At 44.4% G+C, this 22903-nt stretch overlaps 1 protein-coding gene across 1 annotated transcript in view; it reads right to left on the bottom strand.

The window, feature by feature from the left end:
* Positions 1-2281: 2281 nt before the first annotated feature.
* MAMLD1 (mastermind like domain containing 1) overlaps positions 2282-22903 on the bottom strand; it is an 81101-nt gene continuing 60479 nt past the window's right edge. Inside the window, exons 3-5 of the mRNA XM_062502751.1 lie at positions 6144-6290; positions 4806-4878; positions 2282-4454 (exon numbers count right to left, since the gene is read on the bottom strand). Coding sequence (XP_062358735.1) covers positions 3439-4454; positions 4806-4878; positions 6144-6290 — 1236 coding nt within the window. The 3' untranslated portion in view covers positions 2282-3438. The remainder of the gene's footprint in view (positions 4455-4805; positions 4879-6143; positions 6291-22903) is intronic.

The following is a 22903-nucleotide window of genomic DNA, read 5'->3' as shown; positions in this document are numbered from 1 at the left end:
TCCTGTAGTATACCACTGCCTTCAGGAGATCTATTGTGTGTTTACACTACTTGGTGGCAGAATTTGTCTCACAGTGTAAGTCCATGTGCATCTTGTGGGGGGATCTGCTGGTCCAGTAAATAGAACAGGAAAACTGTGCAGATATGTTTAGTCCAACAACTCGCTAGCCCTTACTAGCTGTAACTATTTGCCTTAATGACAGACTGTGAGAATGAAGACATGATGGCACTTTGAACATTTTCACACTTTAAATGAGAGAAGAAAAGGCAAAGCAAAGTACAAAGGTAGGGTTTTTTCAGAAAAAAAACGGACAATTAATTGTCATTAGCTATTACATTAGCTAGGACTGCAGTGCTGCTACTCCAGTTGCTGGAATGTTTGCCCATGGTCATCATGCCTTTGCCCTGCACTTCCCTATGTCAGTGCTCCAGCCCAAGCTGCTGGCAGACCCAGGGAGAGGCAACAGCCTCGTGCTCAGGCTGCAACCCAAGCAGGGCATTGGTCACTGTGGTTATGTGCCAACTCCTCCAAAGACATGTTTACTAAGGAGTAGTTACAAATGCAAGCAAGATAGTAATAATTATACTTAGTCCGGTTCTTCTTCCAACAATACCTCTGTGGCAAGGAAGGATCATCATTCCCTCTTGAGGCTGAGGAATGGGATACAGAGGGGTGAAAAGCTCCACCAGCTCAAAAGGTAGACAAAAAAAAACAGAGTGAAAACAAGTGCATACATAAGAGAAGTACAAGATAAACTGTTTTCCAAAACTTCTGTTGGAAAGAGTTGGCTTTTGACAACATCCTCCCCACAGTGTTTGTAACCCAAATCATGCACAACTGAAAAGATTAAGTGTGTATTGACACAAACAAAATGAAGAATGAAAAGAGGAACATTTTTGCTACTTTTATTAACATCCCAAAGAAGAGCATGCAGTAGCCTTCTCTGCCATCAGTGGCTGTTGTGCTGCTGGCAAGCCTGGAGGGCTTGAGTGCCTCTGAATCCCAGACCTGTGTCAGATTTGCCACTCCCTGAAGCTCCCTGTGCCCTGGCCGGGACACAGCTCACAAACAGAAAAGCTGCTGAAATGGTGCCATTTTTCACAGCCAAACAAACTCACCTTTGTCCTCAACACAGACTCACTCATGGGCATTTCTCCCCCTCTCTGCTGTCCAGAGGCAAGTCAGCATTTCTGCCTTACTCAGACACTTGCTGAGTTCTGCAGCATGTTTTGGGCAATTGTTTGGTTTCCTGTGCTGGAAAAACTGGCTTTTTTCTTCCTCACCCTGGTTTCATACAAGTACATGTCAAACTCGAGATGAAGCTGGTTAGGAGTCATTCCCCTCAAAACCTCTGGCCCCACGGGATCTGCCTTTGCCATCAGGAAGCCTCAAGGATCTGACAAGCCTGGAGTGGTTGTACCTAGGGAGGTCTCCTGTGCATCTGCACACCAGCAGCAGAGCATGTCCTTGGCTGCTTTAAACCCTGACCGTCCCCTCTCATTTTTTACTTTAGAAACTGTTTTCTGCCGTTTGGCTCTGGAGAACAGGCTCCTAGAAGGACCCACTCCAAGACAGGAACGTCCTTGCCAAAAACCTCCCTCCATCAAGGAATCCCCCCAGATTTCCTCAGACTTTCGGTGCCCACAGTTTGCCTGGGACAAAGGGCAGCAACAACACATCTCCACCAGGAAGCTGGGGTGGTGTCTTGCTCAGTTAAATGGAGACTATTTTAGCTCCAGATTCTATTTGTGCTTTTATTTAACATTACTGAAGTTTTCCTGTTTTTTCCTACCCCTCCTCTCAGCCTGGCCTCCCCAGAACAGGCACCAGCTCCCATAAGACAATTTCTGTGTTGAAGGAGTGACAGCCTGTACCCACCACTGTCCTTGCAGGTGTCACAGAATGGGCAAGGCCCCCTTCCCACTGCTTCACACTTGGCATTTACACACAAGAACTGTCACTTAAAGAAATATAGTGCTATGTAAAAAGAAAACAACAGAGATTAATTTCACATTCACCTATAATTACACTTGAAAAGGACAGTGGACCTCAGCAATCCCACCTTAAAATAAAATTAAAGCCTGCTTAAACTCTCTGTCTGGCTCTCACTGCTCCTACCAACAGCACACATGCATTTGTACATTATTAGATTGATGTTGTAGCATCTTGGACAAATGAAATTAATTCAAATATCTGTGGGTACAAAACACTGTAGCTGAAAAATGAGCACATAAAAATATGCAATTTTCCCTTGGCAGTTTATTATGGTATGAAGAAAAAAACATTCTGTGCTTGAAGCTGACGTTATATTACAAATGTATTGTGAAGTATGACGTGACTATTAAAATATGATTACACAAAGTATGAACATTTTAAGAAGTTTACAGTACAGCGAATCTTTCATAAACAGACTCTTAAATATACAGAGGACAATAGTAGCTGACAGAAAAAAACATCAAAAATTAACTATTAATGTTTGTAGACTTTTCCCCTGAAAAAAGTCTTACATTAAAACAGAAATTATGAAAAGCCTTAAAACCAGGAATAAATCACCTGTACACTACAAATATACATGGTAGAGGTGCACAAACCACAGCTACCTTTTTGCTGAAGGGATCAGTGGCTGGAGGCTGGGCAGTGCCTGCCCAACACCTCCTGTCCAGTGTGGCCACCTTGGGCCACACCACGCTGAGCCTGCGACCCAGGCACACACCCGTGAGAAGCTGGAAGGTCACAAGCACACACTCCCTGCAGTAAGTGCTGGCATGTTGTCAGTGGCACAGTGACCTATTGGAGTGTATCAAGCTGAGAACATGCCCTGGATCTGGCAAATGGATCTCTGAAAGCAGATCCCTCAATGCACTGAGTGTCTGGATGGGACCCATGTACCAGGTCTGGTCTGCAAGACTAAGCGACAAGGGAATCAGCAGCTCCTTTTAGGGATTTTATTTTTTTTTTTAATGCAACTTTTCAATCTTTCCTCTTGATATGGGAGAACAGATGCCACATTTGATTTCTGCTTAGTCTGGTTGGAATGACACCTCTACATTGTGTGTTAAGTTATGTCAAAAACATAAGTATTTTATGCTGTAATACACAGTATTACTGGTACTGAATCTAACAATATTATTTGCATATTTATAACAAGGTATAATGAAATCCCTATAATAAAACCAAAGTTATGCTATAGATTTATTTACAGAGAGTCCCTCAAGGAAGTATAAATACTTCTACATTTAAAGTTTAGGAAAACATAATTTACAAAATATTCAAATATATACAGTCATCTGAAAAACTGCCAATATTAAACTTTGATGCAGACAAAGAATTGGCTGAGTCTATTCCCTCTGTATTGAACAAGGCAGTGGCTTTCATGAGTTGTCTGTTCTGTTCAAAGCCATACGTGTGTTATTTACAATGAGGCTCCTTCTCTCCAAACTAAACATGTCCAGAGCTTTGAGCGTGCTGTCCCAAAATGTCATCTATCATTGTCAGATTGTTCAACCACTCTTCATCGTTGCTGCTGCTGTTCTTCATGAGGGAGTCGAGGAAGTCAGTGTCACTGCAGTTGGCAGGCATGACAGAATTGCTATGCTGGGACACAAAGTCATACTGGGGCAGCTCAGCAGTGGCACTCATCCTGCTGAAGGTGTTGGGCTGGCCACTGGAAGGGTAGCTTGGTGGGCTGAGGCCTGGGGCAGGATTGAGGTGGTTAAAACTGGACACTCCTTGGGACACTGATTTCATAACATTCATAGCTGGCAACGGTCCCCTGGTTAAATTGTGTCTCAAGTTCTGATTACTCATTAAGTTTAAGCCCTGGCCAGACTGTCCCATGCTCAGTTTCTGCATCTGCCTGACCTGGATGCCAGGAGCAATCTGATTTGGTGGCACCACAGCCTGCTGGGAGAATGCCTGATCCGGTGTGCTCGGCCTCACGCTCTGTTTGGAGAACACCGTGTTCCCAGAAAACTGCTGCATGCTGGTATCCATTTGGCTTTGATTTGGCATTCTTGGCACAGTAGTCGGAGTCCACATCTGGGCAGATGAGTTGGGGTAGACATTGGGGATTCTTGGCACGCTTGGCTGCCTCAAGTGTTGCTGTGCTGCAGAGTGATTTGCTAAAGAGCCAGAAGTGAATCCTCCCATTGGCATTCCCGGCCTCACAGTGGAGTGGCTGTGAACAGTTTGGCACCCCGAGTTCATGCCTAGTGAGTTCTGGCTGGGCCGCAGTGGGATGTTGAAGTCAGAATTAGGTGGAAAAATCCCCTGCTGCTTGCCAGGGTTGTGTGGAATCATCACCATCGTCCCGCTGCTCTGGCTGGCAGTGGCTGAGGCCATGCCAGAGCCCAAGGTGCTCTGGAGCATGGCTGGCTTTGATGGCAGCATGCGGTGGTTGGGTGGAGGAGCTGGGATCACCTGGTTGCAGTCAGCAGGAATGGGCTGCTGTACAGCTGTGGACAAAAAGACATGTTAGCTGGTGAGCACATATTCACCCTTGAAACATGGCAAAACCTTTAAAAACTGCTGCTCTTTCTATCATGTCATGGGGGCTTCTCCTTTGTGTTCTTTGTAATAGAGTTATATATAATAATATATAACATATATATATATATATATATATATATATATATATGTATATGCACTGGAGCCATAAGGAAACAGGAGAATCTCATGATATGTGATAAAATGCAAAATGCTTTTAATTCAGAGCAGAGAATCATTAAGTGTCTCTATTTAACCAGACACAAGGCCCTGGCACCTCAAGGATTTTCAGACCATTTTCAGGCCATTTCCTTCCTTACCTTGAAACTGCTGAGCCGCAAACAAGCTCCTTTGTTCAGATGCTACTCCCAGCATGTTTTGTCTCTGCTTTTCCTGGAAAACAAGGGGAGTAATAGTGAAGTTGCAGTCTCTTGACAAGCAAAAGAGCAGCAGACACTTGAAGTGTAGCTACTGTCATAAACAATCTCTCCCATACACCCTTTACCCCCTTCCTCTGATGAGGCTCAGCCCAGACAGTTCATTTCAGACTGAATCTTAATTTCTCACATTCTCCTTCTTGCAAAGATATCCTGATGCCAGCCTAGCACTGGGAACTGCAACCTTTGGCAGATGCTGTGCAGGCAGCCAAAGGGGAGCTGGACAAACATGGAGACTCCTGCGTTCACCAGCTTATGAGTGAAGTGTGCTGCTGCTGGAGGCTCTGCCCATGTGCACCATCCCCTTGTGTGCTGGTTGCCACTTCTAACCAGAACACAGGAGCCAGGGATCCACAGCAGGTGCTCCCTGAGCAAGGCATTGCTGGGATACTCCAGGTGACCTGATTCAAGTCTCCCACCATTTAGCCCCAGAACCCACCACTGCACTGTGGGCAGCAGCTGTGGCCTGAGGAGCTCTCTGGGGATTGTGGAGCTCCCCCTGTGTTACAGCAGCCCATAAAAAGTTGAAGCCAAGTGAGGCAGGGAGGCAGAGTTGGGTTTGAAAGGGAGTTTGATCAAGGAGAAGCACAGGACTTCACTGAGGGTTTTACTGAGCTACTTCTCATCTCATTTCCCATTCATCAAAATGAGCCTCCTTGACCCAAATCCAGCAGCATGTTCAGAAAGTCAGAGGCACATGGTCAGAACTGCTTTACCCAATTCATCTGTGGGATTTCCTCATCCCAGCTTCCTCACCCAGTCTGTTGCAAACCTCCTACAGGGGCTTCTGTTGCTAGAGAGACCAGTCAAGTCTGGACAAACTGGAGCCTAACATCTACTCTGCTAAATCCCCAGGGAACCAGAGAGAAAGGCAAGCAGGGAGAACTGCATGGGGCTGATTCACTTTCCAAGCCTCCCTTCTCTGCATCTTCCCTCTCAGCTCTGTGGCTGACCAAAAATGATGTCAGAGATACGGAGATGACCAAATCCTTCCTTTGCATATGAGGGGGCAGATCTGCACTCAGCTCTGGCAGAGCAGAACTTGGCCTTGGCCTCTCTTGGCCTCATCCTAGACTCACCACAGCCTTTGTCTGACTCAGCCTAGCAATTCCAGGGTCACTCTTAGTGTTTGCTGACTGATGATTTCCTCATTCCAGTTAGTCCTGTCCTTCCCAGTGAGGTGGACAGCACAGCAACCCACAGAGGCATTCGGCATCATACCTGCATCAGCTGCCGTTTCATTATTTGCTGCTTCAGTAAATGGTTCCTCATTGTGTACCCATTGACCGTGGCTGGTGCTGGTGCAGAGCTTCCACTTGGGATGGAGCCTGGCTCCTGCAATCTGGCAACAATTCCAGGATTTTGATCCTGCCAAGAAAGATGGAAAAAGGAAAACAATCTCATCAGGGAGGTAACAACAGAAGCCCTTATCCCCTCTGCTGATGCCCTCTCTTCAGTCTTCAGCTGTCCCAAGGCCAAAACACCTCCTGGACTCACATGACCCTGTGTGTTACAGTGAGGACAGAGAGAGGCTGGGGAGTGCTCTGATTTCTAAGGATCACCACAAGAAGAAGTGAGAGAAGCTAAAGGTTAATCCAAAATTCCTCGTGAGTCGCCCAAGGCCATGGGGACCCATTCACTACCACTCCTGCAGTCACAGGGCTGCCTGGCTGGCAGAAGGGGTGTGAATAAAGCATGACATTTCTCACAACTTCTCCAAATGTTACTGAAAGATGGAAGGAAAGTTACATCACGGTAGAATTTGGCATGTGAGTTTAAAGGAAAAACCTACAGGAGGAGAGCAAACTAAAAGCATAGGAATGGAAAAGGTGCCATCAGACCCGGGAACCCGAGAGATAAGGAAAATGTGGGCCTGGGATTGAAGTTGTTCTTGTCGGTTTCAAGATGGGATGAACAAGAAGAGGTCACTGTGAAGAGAGAAGAACTTACAAAAATGCAGGGCCAGGTCATGCCTGGGCACAAATCAGTAATAAATGCAGTGAGCCCTGCTCCTGCCTGGCACAAACCAGCCTCTTTCTAAGTCCTCAGTCAAAGAGCCAAATTGACTTTGACAGCTGAGCTCTTGCCTCCAAAGAAAGAGTACAGTGGGGAAGAGGGAAAAAATAATTCACGAGAACAGGATGAAGATGCAGCCCAAAATAGAAAAAGAGTTTTAAAAATACTGAATTCTAAACACCTTAGGAGCTGGCAGGTATTCAGGGAAATACAAGAGAAAAATGAGAGAGGAAGTCAAGGCCTTGCTAAGGACAAGATTCCTGTACCCAGGAACAGCAGCACCGGAATATTCCCTGTTCTCTGTTTTCACATCCAGCTTCTACATTATTTATGATGTTTTGTTATTACTGGCAGAGTGAAGTATGTATGTTATATCCAGCATCCTTAAGTTGGGCCATGCTTCCTTTGTTTTCAGAATGGAAGCCCACATCCTTTGTTTGAGAATCAATGTTATCAGGAGATAAGCAAGAAGAAAATGGTTGTTGCCTTCTGACATCTGACAATTAGTAGCATGCTCAGATGGAGAAAACAGGATACGAGCCATGTTTCAGAGTGGCCAGAAGGAGGCCTTGAAAGGCATTTGTCACCAGGAAAGCTGCTTGAGCCTGCGGCACCTTGCCACAGAGGCTTCACCATGAGGAATCATCCAACTCCTTCCAAGACATTCTTTCTAAGAGGGATTACCAAGAAGGTCACTGAAATTAGTCATTTTTATGGTGCCTCCTTTTGTTGTAGCACTTCGGTCTATTATGCAAAAGCACAATTGATGAAATGTAAATGCCTGCAAGATAATTTACGAAAAGACACAAACCTGCAGCTCATCACTGCTCTCATTATCATTCCTATTCATGGGCAGTCTCATAAGACTAGATTTTATTACTGGTGCTTTGCTTACAATTCTGCTGGACATCTCTCCTCCTCCCCTTTCCCTCCTACCCGTTTTACTCCCTCTCTCCCACAGAAAAAAAGGAGGTGAGGAAAAAGTAAATATGATTTACTACAGATGTAGATATGAAAGTTCATTTTAAGCTGGCAGTCTGCTTTCATGTCAGACAGGATTCTGCAGCCACAGTTAAGCTTTGAATAATGCAGATTGCCTCTGGGGAAATATTTGAAAGTGGAGAGATTCAGTTTGTGTACTCTGCACATGAAAGACGCTGAAATGTTCATACCACCAAAATCCCTGCCATCTATCCAATTTCCTCCAAACTTGTCTTGTGGTGCACATAGGGTCTGTGCTTACTGAAGCAAAGGAGTTTTAGTGCAAGGACAATCATTCTGATGTCTTGCTCTGGGCTATTGCATTAACAAGTCATAACATTAAAGTCTATTTTCCTAATCATGTCCACCTCATTCTAATTTCTCCTAAATGCCATCAAGAAAATAATGTTGACTTTTCCATATTATTAATGGAAAAGAAGTGTAAATCACATTACTAATTGTGGCTTTTGTGCTATGGTGGTACAACTGCTTAATTATATGGGATTTTCTGCAGGCACCCCATAGCAATAATGACAATCAGCAAAGTTCATTTGCAAATACACTGAATGGGTTGCTGAGTTTTTCAGAGCAAAGTTGTATAACAGTTAATTAGCCAGTAAAGAAACAATGTAGAGATATGCAGTTTGCTTTTTGGGAAAATTAGGACAAAATAGCATAGATGAGAAGCCAAAGAGTGAATTAGAAATCCTGACTTCTACAAGTTCACATTTAGGTTAAGACAAAAAAAGAAAAAACATTAAGGAAAAGGAAAAAGTTCTCTCTTTTCACCACTAGTGGGAACTACTGTATTCCTGTACAATAAAAAATAACCACTCGCATGTCATGACTAAAAATAGCTACGGTGTAGTCTAAAAGACACTGCAATCTGTACCAAAGGTTAATGAACTTTAAACATTTTTCCTTTTCATCACTTCCCAAGAAAAATCACTTTCCTTCCCCTAGTAAAACCAAGCCAAAGCAGCCATAATCTTAACTCACCTGTAGTTTGGATTTATCCCATTATAAATCCAAGAAGACAGCAAAGAGAGGAGGACTCTGGTGCCAAAGCTGGGAATGTTGGAAGTGGGTGTTCCCACCCAAGGTGTGGTTGAGCTGTACAGTTAATACTGGAGGGTGCAGAGAGCTATGAGAGGTTCTGACTCTTTGACTTAAAAAAAAAAGCATTTGCATGTAGGTATCAGGATTTTTTGTCCATTTCCCATCCCAAAGCTTGTATTAAAGTGGGCAGAATACCTAACTAAATGGCACATCATGTAATTGGAACTGGAGAATGCATGTGCTCCTGTTGCCACTCCTGCAGCACTCCCTGGGCCTCCCAATGGGGCAATTTCTGCTCAGAAAGGCCTTGGGGAAAACGACACAGTTCTGACTGAGCATCTCATGCGCTAGCTCCAAGAGCAGGGAGAAAAGAGTCAGTCCCCAGGCTTGCAGGAATGTGTAATGCTTCTGTCACTGTCACTGTTCAGCCACTGACTGCAGCTGTAAAGGCCATTGCACAGCCCAGTGAAACCAGTGCCCTGCAGTTGCCCAACTGGTGCACGATGGGCGAATCTGCAGGACACTGCACCCAGCTGTAGCGAGTGTGGGTCTGGTCCAACAACCATTCAGGCAATGCTGAATGGAGAGCATGCAAACAGCACCACTGAGCCCTACTATGTACATTTATGAATCAATGTCCTTCCAAAAATCCACTTATGAGCTTGAGCCCCATCATCTGACTACGTAGAAAATGCACAGCTGCACCAAATTAGTGTGAAGATGAATTATTCTGTGTGAACATGGTTGATAAACTTCAGTCCTCAATACTTAGTGATATATCCAGTAATCACTTTGTGGCTTCACTTAAGCAAGAATGAGTGAATTTATGGCCCCTAATTCCTCTGAATCCTCATTAACAAACAGTCCAAAAAGAATTTAAAAGCAAGATTTTCCGAGGATCTGAATGAGAGCTGTAGTCACTCTTTGGCAAATATGTAAAAACCCCTCTAATCTTTAATAAAAAGCATTCATTGTTTTTTTAGGACTACGTGAAAACACTAAACTAATTTATCATTATTAAACTTTCCCATCTGTTCCTACAGTATAACTCCAAAGAATATAACAAAAAATTGTACATGTTAAACTGTATTGACTTAAGCCTAGAGCTATTGGAGATGTACAATTTATTTCAGTGAGGGCAGAAAGGGGACTGCAGGCTACCAGACAGTCTCATTTGTCCAATGCTGAAAAGACAGTTATCTGCACCAAAAAGGCTCTCAGAAAGGCACATTTGCTTTATAACAAATAAGCTGCCAGGTGAGACCATTCAGCATTATGCTAAAGGCTCAGACAATAAAACTAAGTCATGGATTTGAATAGTTAACAGATGGACTAATTAGAGACTGAATTCTTTGTGGTTCTAATAGATAACCAGGTCACAGCAGGGTTACTGAGAGAGAGGCAAGAAGCACTGCAGATTTCAGTAGATATTTGCAGAGTTGGGGAAGAGCTGCACTTCCTAACTGAAAGCATTAGCAGTAATGGAGGAACAGAAAATGGGCCAATTAAAAATACTTCTAGTACCTGAATTTAAAAAGTTTATTCCATTTCAAAAGATGCTGCTGATTTGAGAAATATTTCCTCTACTTCCAATGAGGCATCCAGCTGAATCCAGTGATTTCAGAGCTTAAACCAGAAGGGCTGTTAAGATGAGCCACAGCATAAAAACAAAAGTCCAAAGGAAATGGGGCACCCAGGGTGGAGGTTTGCTCCAAGTACATGAGCGGGACAAACTGCTTTTTCCACCAGGTTTGGCGATTTTTTGGCAACCAAAGGTAACTTAGTTTGAATTATTTACCATTGTATCACACAGTAAATAAGAAACACAAGAAACAAGCAGAAAACCATGGCTACAGGACTTGAGCAGAGCCACTCCTGACCTGCTCTAAGGCTCTGGCTCCTGGGTTGGGGACTCGTGGGCAATCCATGCTCATGGCAGGGACAGCTATTCCCTAGGGGTGGGGTGAAGTTTCAGGAACCAGGTTTTGTTCTGTATTTTAAGAACATCTGTTACAGGGAGTTCTGTACTCTGCTGAGAAAATGCAAATACTAGTTTCAAACTAATGCCCCTGCATTTCCCTGCACTCCACCTGCGCCTGGTGCATCTTCTTCCATCCAGGAGCTGTGCTGCATCTCTTTGGTGGGGATTTCAAGCTTGGGCACCATGTCACTCTGAAGCCTGGGACTGAGACCCCATGACACAACCAAACTATAAGTACTACAAACCAAGCAATTAAAACACCAATAGCATTAAAGCCATCTCACCCAACTTGATGGTTTAAAGAGTTTCGTTACTTAGAATTGCAGAGAAGTCCCACATGAACTCCTGCTTTGTAGTGACTTTGTGCACCCCCACAGGAATCCTTGATGCCACCTTTACAAAGAAGGTTCATGGCCTGCACAGCTGTTAATGCACTTAGATACTAAGACAGTGACCTATGTATACAAATAAAGCAAACAAAATCCAGGGTCAGGTTTGTCAAAATGATCATGTCAGCACATCAAGAGTGTGATGTCTGTGAGATACCACTGTCATTTTCTTCACGTGGAAATCTGGGGTTACCTGTGCTTCTTGCCTCTGCTTCTTGCCGTTAACAAAACTCTCTATCTGCTCTTTGAAAGTTTTCTGTCTTTTTTTCTCCTCTATTCTGCTCACAATTCAGAGATGCTCTTCAAGATAAAACAGCCTTTCAGTTCAGAAATGCTCCAAAGCTTTCTGTTTGTTTGCATGTTTGCTTTAGCACAATGTATGAACATAGATAAAACAAACTGTGCAGTTTGGTGGATCTGTTTGGTTTTTTTTTGGTTTTTTTTTTTTTTTTTACCCATCTTTCACCCATTTACTTGATTCACAAGCATGTGAAATACTGCCAGACTCATGTTCCTAAGCTTATCTTGGGGGCTGTCAGTCAGGAAAAGGCTTGGTTTGAAGACTGTAAGCAAATTGTGGGTATACGGTTTTGTTAAAAAAAAAAAATTCTTAAGTTTTTCTTTCTTTTCATACAACATGAGCATGTACAGTTTCCTTGAAAAGGCAGTCCCTCCTTCCTTGCTAGGAGCAGTGACAAGATCACCACAACTGGCTAGCAATTTTATCAGGATCTTTTTTCCTGCCTTCAAGAAAAGCAGATAAACCCCTGATTTCCCTATAGTTGTTATACTTCATGCTGCTCAAAACAAAACAAAATTCCATCAAAGTATCCAAAGTGCTTTTAAAATGCACCCACAAGTCTAGTAAGATGGAAACTGACTCCACTTAAAAAAAATAATTGAATTAGATAAAGCTTTTGTGCAGACTTTACCAATATTTTTAGAGCTGGTTTCATCCATGAAAACATGTCCTTAAAGAGCAATGGCAACCAGAGCAACAGAAAGACAGAAAATCCAGAGTGAATTATTGCAATAGTGATTTTTCTCTTAGACAAAAATGCATCCTTTAGCAGGCATGTGGAAATCAAGCTGTGATGCTGCTACCAGCACCAATGTAGTTATAAGGAACATAGGAAACAGCTTTGGGAGCAGCCAAGAGCTTGAGGAATGGAAGAGCTGATGTGTGACAGACACAACCTCCCAGGGACTGCAGTGCTTGTAAAGAGGTGTGATCAAGATTCCATCAACAGCAGCTTCCTTGAAAATAGATCCTTTGTCCCAGAGAAGCTCCCAGGCCATGAGTGAAGGTAGCCTGGAGAACAGCTTCGATCCACCATCCCAAATGGAATGGAAGGATCCACCATCCTTTCAGGAAGACTCTGTGCCAGGCCCCTGATGGCAGTGGGACCGAGGTGTCTGCAGTGTTCACACATTTTTCTTCCACCTGAGAGCAGCACTTTGGGGTCAGACCCATCCAACACCACCATTCTTTAACAGAAACTGTGTCTGTTACTGTTTTTCTGTATATACACCCAAAGATGCAGGGATGGGTGTTTTGTACTTCTCTGTATAACATATAGTCATGATCCAAAATTGAATTCTCTGCACAGAACATATATTTATATTTGGGTTGTACAGCTGCCATGATTCTCCAACCCTTGACACCACACTCTTGTTTCCATGGAGGACAGCTTGCCTATAAATTGAATGAGATAATCTAAAACTGTATCTTTCTCACCCAATTTCAGCTGGTAGTGCTTCTGCCTGTCTCTACAAGGTTGTGCTAGCTATGATGACAAACTACAATATCTTGTATCTTGTAAAGTGGTTTGACTCAAGCAATCTTTGTGTTATGTCAAGTCATGCACTCAGAGGTGTCGATGAGATTCCAAAGGAGTCAAGTTAGCTCAACACCCAGCACAAGCTGCTACAGGGAAGTGCAATGACTGGCTGGTAAATTTATGTATTAGGGAGACCAGAAGAAATCTGATAAAAGAAATACTGAAGATTTCACACAAACAAAGTGAAAGTCAGAAAATCTTGAGCTAATGGGATAAATCTCTACCAGTTAGATTAGGTAGAACTAATCTCTAATGGGGTAAGTTCTCTACCTGCCCATTTCTGAAAAGCTCTGTGAACTGCAGTGAGGTGGTCTGGGTCACTGAGATTTTGAAAATCCCCTGCTTTCTCCAAGTTAACATTTCCATTAATTTATTTTCCCTTGCCATGCAAAGGCAGATGCCCAGTTTGCAGAGGCAGATGCCCAAGTCTTCTTCACTTTCAATAGTAGCTGGCTGCCTCATAACTTCTGAGAAACCCTTTACATGAAAATCTCCCACATGCAAAAACCCAGCATTACTCCTGATTTCTCATGTAAGTGCACAAAGCATGCTCTGGCACAAAGTATCACATCACTTTTTCAGTATTAAATTTCTCACACCCTTACTCTTTCTTAACAGATGAAACTAGTCCAACACCTAAAAAGGGTTTCATCAGATCCTCTGCCCAATCAGGTGTCAAAAATCACTACCATAACTTACAAAACAAAATGCACTGGTCAATAATATGCTAAAATAATGGATACAAAGAAGGCTGTGACTAGGCAGCCCTCATAATCAAATTTTTAAAACCAAGATATTAACATATTAAAAATGAAAAATGTGTTAAGGCGACCCTGAGTATGGGGGACAAGGAGAGATTCTATTATGTTTTTAAATGGAAATTATTATTAAAACACCTGAAGCTGAACTGCTGTAACCAAGTCAACTCAGACTCCCCTTAAAAAATCCCTTTTCTCCCCTTCCATTCAGATTGTATTTACAAACTGTCAATGTCTCAATTTTTTCTTGTGTCATTTCACTATTACAGAGTTGAGACCAGCCATCTGCAGCTTCATTTCATGAAGCTCTGATTTGTCCTTGGAGCAAGGTCATCTGGAACAAGAGCATATAATGCTGCTTTCCTCAACTGACAGCTCTTTATGTCTTCCTGTAAATACTCCCTACTAATTTAAAATAATTTTACCACTTCATTCTCCCCTTCATACACACTGAAAGGCTGATATACACACATAGTAGCAAGAATATTGTCATTTAACCACTGCATGTCATATTAGAAGCAATTAATGGTGTTTATTTGCTGATAAAACAGGCATTTCAAGCTCCAGCTCAAGAATCCCCGGTAGCTTCACGTGACTTGCAGGATATTAACTATGGGTCAGAAGTTGGGATCCCCCCATTCAACATTATCATATGCTTGGAGCAACTCTGTTTTCTACCAAGCAGGAAAAAAAATGCAGCCAATTCACAAAAATTACCAGCTGCTATAACACCATATGATAGGTGAGTGATAATGAAACATCACGAGGTGTATGTGGGTTCATTAATCGAAATCAACAGACCAGTAAAGAAAGATTTCCAGGCACATCGCACAATATTGCAAACTAAAAACAAAGAAAAGTGAACATGGAATTTCTATGCAGATCAGATATGACTTGCCATAAATTCAGGAGTATCTTCATTGAAGCACAGACTGCTGTTCTGCATTATAGCATAAACCAAACCAAGAAAACAAAACAAAACAAAACAAAAAGGCAGGGTAAATTAAACTGAGAAGCTTCAGAAGAACCACCAAAAACAAACAGGGAATAACTGAGTGACTGAGAATAATCAGCATTAGCTCTGGGGGTCAGTCTCGTCCCCGATCTTTGCCTGCATATGCTGGCAACAGCAGACTGAAGGTCCTGGCTCTAATCTCCAACACAAGGTGCCTATCTTTTGGCACCTGGGAAATTCATTACTGAGTGGATGCGGTAGATTCTGAGATACACTCTGCTGTATGCAGCCATCTGCCTCACAAATAACCACGTGAGAGCTTTTACCTGGCTGCCTCTAATAGCCTTGGCAGTCCTAGCCATGAAGACATGAAGAAACTGGAGGTCTGTTTGCCAGCACCTCTGGCTCTCTGCTGTCCATTCTAGACTCTGAGTTTAGCTGCACAAGCAAGTGTTCCTTTGGATACACAGTGCAGGGTGAGCTCATGAGACTGTAAGCATGCAATCTGTCAGAAGGAAAAATGGAAGCTGGGATCATTACAGGTGAATTCCCAAGCCTCTAAAGGAGATGATCTTGAACAATGAGTTTGTTTCATTACTGAGTCACAGGACAAAAGCCATTCCTATGGACTTGGGTTCACATGACCAGGTCCAGTTTCCTGTTCTGTCATACAGAGATTCTTCATGGGAATATGGACAAACAACTTCATTACTCCCTGTCTCAGTTTCCCTCCAAAAGGAATTAAAGTTCCTCCCAGAAAAGGGGAGTGAGGGAAATTTCCTGAGGCAATGTGAGGGTTTATGTCTGAAATGCACCTCTCCAGTGCCCTGGGGTCATGACCCCACAGACCTGGCAGAGCTGCTTTCCTTGCTGCTCACCAGTGAGAGGTGGAAGGGCTTTTCCTGCTTCCCTCCACATACAAGTTGTTGTCATGTTCTCCTCTCTGCGCCTCCCCTCCAGGTCTAGCCACAGCTGGTTGCATCTCAGAAAAACACTAAACGACGCAGAGTTGTAATGCTCCCCCAGGACTTCTGGGCAGGTCTGCCTGCACAGCCCAGTGAAGTGCAGCATGTCCCAGACACATGCCCCATGATCCTGTGACTTGACCCTTAAGTCCTCAAAAAACTCTGCTTACAACACTTCGGACATTGCAGCACCTGGAGAATCCCTCAGTGTCCAGCTAGAAGCTGTGTGAAGAGAGCTTGGTGCTGGGATAAGTCAGCCCTATGTTTTGTCTTTACAAAAAAGAGACTGGCTGAGGTAGTTACCTGTGAAAATCCTGGGATCTTCCTCCAAGTCCTGCTTGATGTTTTATTATGACAACTTTTACTGCAGGGAGAATGGTCCAATTTAACTCCGCATCCTCTCCCACATCCCTGTCTTTGCCCTGTTCCATCCCCGTTATACGTCCTTCTCCTTCTCATTTACATGGCAGATGTTTTTCATTCAAAATTTATCCATGATGAGAAAACCTTCCAAGTGCCTCCAAATACCATCTTCTGATGTCAGCCAATGTTTCCCTGAAATTCTGTGGGATTTTGGTGTCTCTTTCACTTAAGATAATAGGAGTCTAGGAAACACATGCCTTTGAACATTTGGTCAGCCACACTTTTGCTGTAAGGAAGGAGGGAAGTGTGCAAAAGAGGCTCAGAGGCTGGAGCTCAGTCACGCTCCCCGCGAGGCAGAGATGTTGCAGAGCACTCACACGTGTCTCTGCTGCGAAGACACAGGAGACGCTGCACGTCAACAGTTAACTTCCCTTTGTTCCCATCCAAATGATTAAGCTTAGAAGCTTGCCTGGTGACATCACCAGAGTTTAAACATGCTGGATATGGTCCAGGGAGCCAAAGTTATTGCTGACCCCATGGTTACTGATCCACTTCGCAAGTAGCTGATGTCTACTCTCACTTTATGAATTATTTAATGGGTTAAAGATTGGTCAGATCTTCTTAATGCAATATACAGCTATACATTGGGCAGGAGGATGTAAACATGCATTAACAAGGTTAAAGTCATATACTGTAACTACACTGTTTTCAGCTTGCAGCTTTATTGACTTAATCATGCCAGCACTGCAGCCAACAAATCATTAAATCCATTCCATTCTTCTGCTGGTTACCAACCACAAAAACAGAGGCAGGCAAACACAGAGCAAATCTCGGAGGGGGTGGGGAGGGCAGTTGGGTGCAGGGCTGAGGAGAACAGTGGGATCACTATAGAGTGATACTGGCCTGTCACTGCCAGCACAAAGATGCCAAATCTGTCTTTATGGACTAAGTGGTTTCATGGTTTAAAGTGACACACTCATTTGTTCCTGTTTTGCAATGATTATAGAAAAGAAGAAGGGGGAAGTGAGGAGAGGGAATAAAAAGCAAGCTGAGCTTCTTTGTACCATAATGGGGTGTGTATGTGTGTGCGCATGTGCGTGTGTGTGTGTGTGTGTGTGTGTGTGTGTGTGTGTGTGTGTGTGTCTGTGTCTGTATTCATGTGTGTTGTGCATCCTCACAGAGTCACAGACATCAGCTGCAAACATCCCCCAGGCCAGGGCAGAGAGATCTGTGTGCTTGTGGCACCTGAGGGGTCTCAGCTCTGTGCTGCACTCACTGCTAAGCTGCTGCCAAACACGGGCATGATTTAGAGTTCAGCATAAAAGCAAGGAGACAAGGAGCATTAAATCAGTCCTTCCACTGCCCTCCAGGAGCAGCTCTGACCAGAGAGAGCCATGGGAGAAGTCTCTGCTCTCAGACTGAACTAACAACTTCACTTTCACAAAAAGGCTTTCATCTTTGGCCTGGCACTTAACTGTAACTTTTCAGATCTGTGTTCAGGACCCCCAGAAGCTCCCTGATTGTCAGTAGTGTGGAGAACACAGGCCGGCAGAATACTAAACAGATTTAGCACTGTTTAGTACAACAGTACTAAAATACTGTTTCTAGGTGGTTAGTTGAAGACATCCAGCTTTGGAAATTGAGCTGTCAGCTTATCAGGTTTGAACCTGTAAGATCTTTATTTATCACTGCTGTTGTTCCTGTTCATTTTGTTGATGGAAATCGTCTTCTCTATCACCAATGGCTTGGTGCCTGTAATAGTGGAGCATCCTGTCAGGACACAGGCATATGTCTTACAAGCAGGCTACAGAGTAAGAATTCAGCACGAGCTCTTGGAAACCTCCAGACATCAGGGTGTTTTGCTTCTTTTACTGATGCCTATTTGCCAGCTTTCCTCCAGTGCAAGAACATGAAATAAGCTCCCCCTGTGTGGGGAAGACTCAGCTACACCAGGAGAGATCCCTGGCCTATTTCTGTTTCTTTTGAAAATAAGAAATGACCAACAAGCTCCCTTCACCTTCTGCATACAAGCTGCTCAGAGCTCACTCTGAGAATAAGTAGGATTTTAGCATCCTATGAGTGCAGGGGCTTGGCAGATACATTTGCACCTTGTCCTGACATACACCACTCCAGACGTTTGAGCACCACCATTATTTGGTTTGTAGTTGTTTTCTTTAGACCCAAACAACTCTTCTCACAGCTTCAGTTCCAACCTTGCCTTTTTTTTTGTTTACTAGTCTTCAGATCCCTATCACCCAGAGACTGCTCCTGACTCCAAGTATTGCAAATAAACGTATAATTACTTAGTGCAAGAGTCAGCCAGAATTCCTCTTGGAAACAGCCTCCAAGGAAGAGCCTGACCCCCGCCTCTCACCTGCAGTGTGGAGGCAGTGGAACACACCATCAAAGGTGCTTCTTTCCAGCCACCACACTGGAATAACAGACAGAAACAAAAACGGTTTTTGAAAGTCAGAAAGTCAAAAGTCAGCTATTTAAGGTACCTGTGTGACTTTCAACTTAATTTACTTTTATATATTGGATCACCACAGCTGCTGTTCCCTCCACAGACTGGGAACAGAGGCACCTCCAGCAGGCAAGGGCCAAGCCTTGGTGTTGTTTTCCAGGCTTCCCTCACTGCAACCTGTCCACCACATCTTGAAGGTGCACATTATGGTGAGCTGAAATTACTCTCTAAACATCTTTTCCTCCACTGGCTACAGGAGAAGTCTAAATGATGGGAGCAGAAAGATATATCCCAACCAGTCAGAGAGGAAGACTGACAACAAGGAGCACTAAATCCACAGCTCACAAGGCCCAAACCAGTGCTTAACCACACAACTATTTTGCCTTTTTTCTGACGTACAGCGGCCCCATCTCCACAGCTTGTTCTCAGCAGCGCCACCTTTGCTGTACTCAGCCAGCACTGCCTCCCTCCACTGAATGCCAGCTCTGCAGCTCCCTGCCAGCCTGCACCCAGCTCCCACTCATGTGTGCTCTAAGGCCCAAGTCTGAGGGCTGGAGTGATGGACTCAGCCTGGAGAGCACCTTATCAGTGCCCTGTGCTTATCGGGAGAACACGGCAGTGCAGAGGAGGCTCCGCAGCTGCAGGCATTAGTGACAGCCCGCTTCAAAGGGAAGTGACAGTGTGCTAGTGTTTAAGGACCTACACACCCAGCCAGAGGTAAAACACAAGTTGGGCTATTTATAATCACTGATTCTCGAGTCTTAAAATAGCACTGCTTTTATTTTTATAGTTTTAGGCACACTGGTATGTTTAAGCAACTCCATTCGCAGGCTCCACTTCAAACACATCTCAGGCAGTCTCGGAAATGACACTTGGGACTCCATGCCTCCCCATGGAAAGCAGATGTGAATTTCCTTCTCCCCATCACCCCTATCTCCTTGACAAATGTGACTACGCCTACTTCCATGTATTTACATACAGACTTGCCTCTTCCAAAAGCACAAAGGAGGGGCCGTGCAGGTTCTCTCTGCAAACACCCAGCGAAAGCAGAACAGCAGAGGTGCTCCAGGATGCAGTATGTGGCCACACGTGTGCTGCTCTCATCAACAGGCACCACAAAGCCTCTGAAGGAGTTAATGGGTACTATACGAAAGCGATACTGTTTTGTGTTTTTCTTAAAAAACAAAGGTCAATATATAGAACTAGTCAAACAAATCAGGGCTGCAGGTCTGAAAGGAGTGCTCCCTCCAGCTGCAGCACAGCCTAAGCTATTTGTTCTCTGCTCCCTGGTGCCAAAATGTACCTTGGTTGTAATTTCTTAATGACTGGAGCATCAATGTCCTCTTTGTAGACCAATTATAAAATATTCAGGGCAGGAGAAAAAATTCCTTGCACAGCCAAGGCTCCAGCAGACTGCATAGGTGTCAAATGGTAAATCGTTGGGTGTTTTAATTGCAGAGTTATTTATACCCTGGAACTTGTCATTAACATAGGAAAAAACAGAACCTATTGTTGCCCATAATTAAAGGGATTATTATGGGACTGCAAAAGCATGGATAGACCCAGCCAGACCACCTGTCTTTTGGCAGTGGTGACTGTCATGGAGAGGAACATTAAACAGAGGCCCAATCTTAAGGTACTTCAGCCAAGAAGTTCAAAGGGGTGGTCCCAACATATGAACCCAAATTTTTTTACTCAGTCTCAACCCCATCACCCCTCTGCTGCCTCTAGCCACAGGCCTGGCATAAGCAGGGGAGCTCTGAGGAGAGGGTACTGCAGGGGTCCAAACCCATCCTTTCCTATCAGCAAAGCCTTTCTGACTAAGGCACATCCTGGACTTGGCCTGGAGTTGCATAACCATCCTGTTAAAATTCAGGATTAGCAGGTTATATTTTCATTTGCGAGATCATTATCTGCCCCAAGAAAGGTTTCCGATTTCACCAGCACTAATCAGGAGCCACAATGGATTTCCGGTCTCAGCAATGAGGCTCAAGAGCCTTTGTACCTTGTGGAGCCAGTTTCCATTCAAACCGAACTGGCAGAGCTATCATAGCTGCATGTTAAACAGATTACGGGGGAAAAGTCACTGCCATGCTACTGTAACTTATTTCTAAAACCATTTCTTACAGACATGAATCTCTCTGAGCACCAAAGCATCTCGTAGCTACACTCCCTTTCCAGGAATGACACCCTCAGTCTCCCCAGTGGCACTGAGAAATGATCCCCATTACAGTTCTGTGCCTCAAAAGAATTGTGTCAAAACCCTGCACTGGAACCTACCTCCTGGTTTAGGCTGTTAAGGATATAATAAAAAATAAGCAGCAAACAGGTCCAGAATAAAGAGATTAGTGTGCCACGACAGCCTGTGCCTCCAACAACACAGAGCTGCGTGCCCTGCACCGGGCTGTGTGCTCAGCAGCATTTCCCTTTGGAATGCCATCACCCAGACAGGGCATCTCAGCACAGGAACATTGGCCTAGGACAGTCAAGTACTACTGATGCCGTATTTATACCTGGGAGGCCAGACAGACTCACAGGAGGTACTATCTTTGTGGACAGAGAGGTGAAAGGCTTACTCACAACTGGCTTTACCAGGTAAGTAAATTAGGTTTGGGTTTACAGTCTTCATGTTCTCTCACTGCTCCACTCCCTGGGCTGCATGAGTCAGTAGAACTGGAGGGAAAATATTCACAAAATTTTACAAATTTAGGAATTAAAGAGACATCTCTGAAGCTTGCCTATGGCACTCGATTCCAGCTCAAAAATTGGCTTAGGTTGACATTGCTGCTGGAGGTGAACAGGCCTGAGAAGGCCAGCTGATTCTGCTTTGCAGAGCAGGTGAGCACAGGGCTGCCCACAGCCTCCTTGCTCCAGCATGGAAACACCTCTTAAATTTTTAAATTCGGGAGTGAGAGCAATTAAGAAACCAAATGGTGTTTCCTGAACAAACATAAGGTTCAGACAGTTTGGGATTATAGACACATGCAAATCACAAGTCTGGCCTGAGCAGTTTTTGAGGGCTGGAGAACTCTGTGAGTTCTCCAAGGTTCAAAAGAGCTTTTCCTTGAATACTCATAGCAAGACCATTTTGGGGTCAAGGCTCTTTTACCATCACCAAACCAGCCCCAGCTGGCAGTCACACCAGCTGGCAGAAGGCTGAGAGCAGCAGCTCTGGAGAGCAAACCCCAAATGTTTTGTAAATCCTGCTGCAGGGAGTGCCACATCACAACGGGCATGTTTGAGGGCTCTCCAGGTTTGTCTGCTCAGAGGGGACACCAGGCCCTGCTGGTGATGACACCCTGCTGCCTCTCCTGATATGATGCCACCTGAGCCACCTGCTTGGTGCTGCCCTGCCCCTGTCCTAGCAGCTTTCAGAAACCAGGGCACCAACTAACCCAGACAAAAAAAACAACAAACCATCAAGGGTCATTAATACTTTCCTTTCTGCTCCCATTTGCTGCAGGGCTTGAGGAAAGACTATAAAGACTGATAAAAATGAGTCCACAAACCTCTGATAGTCTGTCCCCAAGATGCGGAGGTTTCCAGGGGCTGGAGTCAGCTGGGAGGAGGGAGAGGAGGCAGGGGAGGGAGAAGGGGAAAAAATGAACAGCTGCAAAGCAATTAAGCCTGCCTCCCTGCCGTACAATCCAAAGCAGGAGGCAATCTAATTCAGCCTGGTGCCTCTCTCCCTTCAGCTGTCTGGTGCCTGCCTGGTATTCAGGAAAGGGGCTGTCTGACTGCCCACTTTGTCTGACGAGCCAAAGGGGCCCTTCCCAGCCACAATTTCCAAAGGAAAAAGATCTTGGCTGGTGGTGTTTCTTCTTTTCTGAGGAAAAACATGAACAGAATGAAGTGGCAGCAGCTTTATAACCCTCTCCTGCCCTTCCTCAGCAAACAACCAAAGTGGAGCTGGAGCAAGAAAATGACCCCGCTGGCTCTCCAGCTCAGCACTCGTCTCAGAACAATGAATCAATTGGCGTCCCATCATTATTGTGGTAACTGTATCTTTCACAAGCAAGATTTTGTATAGAGATAGAATAGTATGTTTTCTGCTCATTTCCTTCCTGTCATTCCAATCACAAACTACTGTTAAAAATACAATGCATTAAAAGTCTGTAACATTTGCAAGCATGTGTTCCAGTTTCCCAGCTGAACGGCTGGGCTTTCGTTTTCTGCCCAGTAAAGGTGTGGAGAAACAGCCATAGAGGG

Source organism: Cinclus cinclus, chromosome 15 (genome assembly GCF_963662255.1).
Source record: "Cinclus cinclus chromosome 15, bCinCin1.1, whole genome shotgun sequence".
Classification (NCBI taxonomy): domain Eukaryota; kingdom Metazoa; phylum Chordata; class Aves; order Passeriformes; family Cinclidae; genus Cinclus; species Cinclus cinclus.
This window is presented reverse-complemented; position numbering and strand designations above follow the sequence as displayed.